This window comes from Rutidosis leptorrhynchoides, unplaced genomic scaffold (genome assembly GCF_046630445.1).
Source record: "Rutidosis leptorrhynchoides isolate AG116_Rl617_1_P2 unplaced genomic scaffold, CSIRO_AGI_Rlap_v1 contig214, whole genome shotgun sequence".
Lineage (NCBI taxonomy): Eukaryota > Viridiplantae > Streptophyta > Magnoliopsida > Asterales > Asteraceae > Rutidosis > Rutidosis leptorrhynchoides.
Window position 1 is genome coordinate 16,480 of NW_027266463.1, and position 5,899 is coordinate 22,378.

Genomic DNA, 5,899 nt, shown 5'->3' on the forward strand with positions numbered 1-5,899 from the left:
ATTTTGAAATAATAAGTAGAGTAAATATGTCAAGATTCGATTTAAGAATAAAATATGTTATTGAAATGAGTCAATTATGTTGTTTTCATTGTCTATAAAATTAAATCTGAAAACCAAAGCACTAACATTCATTTTTTTAATTAAGCTTATCAGCGTCCTGATTATAAACCATAATAAAACTTGTATATGAGCACAATTGCACAAATTAATTTTCAGAGCAATCCGCATAATTGTCACGCTTAAATACACTTGTTATTACGTATAGATTTCAGAATAAAAAGACAAAAACTTGCATTATACCTTAACAGGTGGCTCTACAACCAAAATTCACTAATAATAAAAATATACTAGCATTTATAAATATTTTAAAATTAAAAACATGTTTGGTTATAATTTTTTTTCATTAAGAATTTGTCAATACATCTCAAGATATAAAATACTATAAAATAAATTATAATATCATATTTAATTATCTTAAAATGCTATATTAAAGTTATTATTAACATATCAAAAAAGAAAATATAAACCAGACATGTCTTTAAATGTAGAAGTTTTAAAAAATCATGAGTATCACATGTTTATTTTATAGCGGGTGTTGGTTAACGCAAATACTACATCCGTTCCAAAATAGATGCAAATTTTTACATATAATTTATATTAAAAATTTGCATCTATTTTGAGACGAAAGAAGTATAATTTTTTCCCAAGTAAAAATCCAATATCTAGGTATATATCCGGAATTGCGGGTAAGGAAAGGGAGGTTATATTAAGACCGGTTGAAATTGATCGGTTCGATCAAATAACTTACTACCTCTATAAAAATAGAAGCATACACATTATATGTTAAAATTTATATCTAGTACATTTTAGCCGGCTAGATAGTTGATAGGATGCATAGCGGTGGATTTCGATTTCTCTAATTTACATATAATAAATTTAAATTATAGAGTTAGAATTTCTGTAATTATACTCTCAATTTCCTTTCCCACAAAACAATTTGTTGGGAAAATGATACAGGAAATTATAACGAAAGCATGCGCAGGTGTTCAATCGATATTCATTAGAAGATGATGGATTAGCCAGTAAAAGAAGAAGAAGTGAAAGTGGCCAACAAACAAAATATCGATATTGTTGGATCACTTATCTAATGAGATCCACATAAGACCATTCACAAATGCATCATGGGTCAGGGTCACCAAAATGTCGATTAACTTGGCAAAAACAGGACAAATACGAGCTGACGATAGTACCCCCTTGTTCTTTCTTCTGTTGTACACTCTTCGGCCCAATATAACAAATGGGCCACGAATCTGTTTCGTGATGATAGGTGTGTGTGTACTCGTTAATTTTAGTCGAATTAACAGTAGGTTATTCCCAAATAGTACTCACTAATCACCGTTTAAGTGGAACAAAAATATTAATGGAACTATATATTTATCTTAGTCAAATGTAAATACGGTATCTTTTGACTGTTCCCGGAACTTTGAATATGAGGAAATTAAAATAAAATACATTATATTATATTATATTAGCTAGGCATATTTAATTAATTGATGAAAGTAAGTTACTTCTAGTTGGTAGTAATAAAATATTTCAGAAACGTACAGAGATTACCAAGCAAGTCATGAAAATCGAACAGCTACATGCATAAGCGCATGCAGCTTAAGATTTTTGTTTGATAATTATTTATTTATATTAGTATATATGATATCTCTAAGTCAAGTAAATGCCACTTTCCACGATCATTTTCATTGATTCGCTATATCTCTCTTCATAAATATATATATTTTGTTCAATTCTAGCATTAGTATAAAATAATAATACCTAAACATGCCGATCGACTTCTTCAAATGTTAAATAATTTATATTTCATTGAATAAGCGATTTTTTTTAGATCAATGAATAAGCGAAATTAATTACTCTAACTCCATTTTTAAAGTTAAATTACAGATGATGACTGAGGTACGTTGACTATATTGATTTGTCATGCTTGTAATGATGGTAGCATCGCAGCAATTGTTATATGTCACAAACAAACAAAAAAGAAAGGAGGAAGATATGGATCTGATGATATGTATCTCTGATTAATTAGTTTCTTCCTAAAACTTCAAAAATGTCATCTTCAGAGATGGTTTTCATAAATTAACTACAGTATATACTCCCTCCGTTTCAAAATAGATGCAAAATTTTCAATATAAATTATATGTAAAAATTTGCATTTATTTTGGGATAAAAGTAGTATTTCATATTTTTTTCATTAATTGTGATTCACATTACTTAATTCTGTCTGCAAAGTGCAATTAGCTAGAAGAGTCATTATATTGAAGATAATAAGTAGGTTGTAACCACAAATCGATATACGAGTGAAACAGGGTGCCGCCAACTTCTGATTTTGTAGAGGTTATTTTAATTAAGTCATTGCTCATTGGATATGAACAAGTTTAAGCAAATTATACAGAGCCAACAAATCACTCTTTTTTTATTTTATAGTTTGGATCTGTTTTACTAATCTGTTAGCCCAATCATTCAAAAAACTATGGATACATATATAACTTAGATATTTTTATTGAGAATCAAGAATGTAAGGCATGTACCTCCAATTATTCTTCGAAATGAAACCACCTAATCATTTAGCAATATTCTAACATTAAAAAGGAAAAAAAAAAGCAATATTCCATTAAATGTTAATATCCAAAACATGCATTCCTGGCTGATTGATATATATATATATATATATATATGCTTATACATGTAGTAGTTGAAATTAATGATGCCAATCAATGCAATTAGTCATCAGTACCTTATGGAAAAAAAAAAAAAAAAAAAAGAAGAAGAAGTATATAGTACTATTTAAATGTCACATTTTTAGGTAAATGTCATATTATTTATAAATTTATATAAAAAATGTGATATTTAAAATTTATTATCGATCAAAACGCGTGATTCAATGATTATGATAATTGTTTTCTGACTTTGAAGAATATTAATTCGATTTCTCGAGTAGCTGACATTGGTTGGATAGTTTTTATTCAACCAGGACGCCAGGACCAGGAGTAGTACTGCGGATCATGTTGCGCCTCGCAATTGTCATGTTCTTTTCTTTAAAGTCAAAGATTGTTTTAAGTATAGAAAGTAACATGTAAAATGTTATAACTACTCAATGCTTAATTAATTAAATTAAGGGGTTAATATTAATCGTGATGCTTCAATCTGACAATATTACAAGTTACTACGCACTGTACTCTTCCCAAAACATTACTCCATTTTTAACACAAAGTCAATACAAACCACCGACCTTTTAATATTTTACCTTAATAAATTAGCCTAGTTTCTTTACGGTTTGACCAGTTATTTCATTTTTTTTTCATTTATATATATATATAAATAAAGTATTTTTTATTTTTTTGAAATTATAACTTTTTTTTACTGGACCAATACATGTGTTTCTTTGGAAAAGAAGTAATATACGGGGAGAATCGCCTGGTCCGCGTTCTAAACAATTTACAAATCGGTCGTAATCTGGCAGTCAAGTAGACCCCACGGCTCAGGCTGTTATATTTGAGATATAGATATAAATGTATTTCTTCAAAAATAAAAAATATATATATAAATGTAAGTTGTCCACACAAAAGGAATTGAATGTTGGGATAAAATGTAATTTCATTAACGTATACTTTGCAATATATATACAAGATTAATTTGATCCAAGCGTCAGGGATATCACCTTCGCCGCTCTTCTTATTAGGGGTTGTTTTAGCTAAATCATACAAATTAATACATATTTTGTTCGAATTCGATGCACCAACAACTTAATTTTTTGATTTATAAAAATATTATTTATTAACTACTATTTTTATTTCATATATGTATTTCTTTTTGCCAAAAAACAATAATCTTCTTGTCCATAGCATAGTGAATCTAAAATGCATTGTAAAGGTCGATTATTAACAACTTTGAAAACATATACAAAAAATTACAATAGCAATTCATAGTGAATGTCAGAGACAACTATAAAATTTCACATATAAATCATATCGACCCAACTAGCAAAGTAAGTATAAGCTGGTTAATTGGTCTAAGCAAATCCTTGATTATATAATACAGTAAATATTAATCACCTATATCTTATATAAATGATGAAAGATTAATTTAGAAGTTCTATAGTAAGTATTAACATGAAATTTCATGATCCTCTGACCTAACAACACATGCTTCGACTCCACGACCATCTAGGCAGCTTACAGGATTGAATTCACTTCTACTTAAAGTATACTAACACTCGTAGGAAATTCTACGAGGCTCTCCAATCTAACTGCATTGGAATTCTAAATACTTTATGAGACTGGCAGTATAAATTACTAGTAATCAATATCCCCTTCCTGCAAAATTTAATAAGTAAATAAAAATATAATAAGTATATTTCATTTTCCTTCAAGAACCTCACTTACCATATTTAAAAAATAAATAAGCCTAAAGTCCTCTCTCTATATATAAGTCCAACAACTCATTAGAAAAAACCCACCTAAAATTAAGCAAATCATCACAAATGGATTACAAGAAGTCTAACAAGATCAGGGAAATCGTCAGACTTCAACAAATCCTAAAGAAATGGAGAAAGATCGCAACAACATCTTCTTCTTCTTCATCATCAAATAATGGTAGCAAGACCATCAAGTATCTGAAAAGGACACTTTCATTGTCATCAGAAAATAAGAATAATGGCAATACGATGTCGTCGGTTCCACCAAAAGGGTATTTGGCCGTATGCGTCGGAGAAGAGCAGAAGAGGTTTGTGATCCCAACGAGCTATCTAGGCCACGTGGCGTTTCAGTCCTTGTTGAGAGAAGCGGAAGAAGAGTTTGGATTCGAACAAGCTGGTGTTTTGAGGATTCCCTGTGACGTGTCCATGTTCGAGAGCGTAGTTAACATTGTAGAACAGAAAAAGAAGAAGAAGAATGATTTAGACATGTTTTTCAACTTGCAGGAGTTTAATGATATTAACAATGTTGGAGGTTATGGTTGCTTGTCGGAAAGTCAACGGACAACTCCTTCTCACCATTCTCATAGCCCTCTATGCAGATAAAGGACTAATGCCGAAGACTTTTTTTTCCCCTATATATATATCACCATATGATATGGAACATAATTAAGAGATATATATATATTTACATTCGAGATTCCAACTTTCAAAAAAGAAAATAATATCTTAACCATCAAATCATTATCCTCGTCGGTCATAATTGAGATATTGATGTAGTAATAAATTTGAAAATTTATCATAGATATCCAAATGAGTTTTGAATATTTTTACATAGGTAATTAGTACACTCTACTTAATTGTTCCTTCCACTTTCAAAAAAAGAAAAGAAAATTGTCCCTTCCACTTTAGTTATAAAAATCACAATTTCGATATATATATTATTTGTATGATATATATATATATATTTGATAATATTATGTGATATATACTTACCATATATTTTTTATATAAATAATTTATGTATATTTAATTTTATAATGTGTCTATCATTATACGGTAAGTGTATCATTTTGGATATTACGTGTTAGCAAGAAAAACAGTACATGGTATTTTCTATGCAAATGTTGTGTCTCTCCAGGAAAAAGGTTTGCTTTTGTTTGATGATTTAATTATAATAGCTTGGTTAGGAAACATAAGTTATGGAATAACTTGATTGAGAATTGATAATCAGATTTTGATCATTCGATAAATTCAAGTTTCGGGATAATTTATTGACCCATTTTAGATGCTCTTGATTTACCAGTCTTTTCCTTTTCCTCATTGCAGCAATCTTCAAAACATGCAAGGAGAGACACCAATTGATAGAGCCAACATAAATCTGAGATGATTAAACTACTACCTCCATCTCAAATTAGATGT

General features: G+C 29.2%; 1 protein-coding gene across 1 annotated transcript; it reads left to right on the top strand.

Annotated features, from left to right (window-relative positions):
• Positions 1-4,546: 4,546 nt before the first annotated feature.
• LOC139881975 (uncharacterized) lies at positions 4,547-5,083 on the top strand. The gene has a single exon (XM_071866358.1). The coding sequence runs from the start codon at positions 4,547-4,549 to the stop codon at positions 5,081-5,083; it is 537 nt and encodes a 178-aa protein (XP_071722459.1).
• The last annotated feature ends 816 nt before the right edge of the window (positions 5,084-5,899 follow it).

Coding starts and splice junctions, on each gene's coding strand:
- LOC139881975 (XM_071866358.1), top strand. CDS start 4,547: ATGGATTACAAGAAGTCTAACAAGATCAGGGAAATCGTCAGACTTCAA.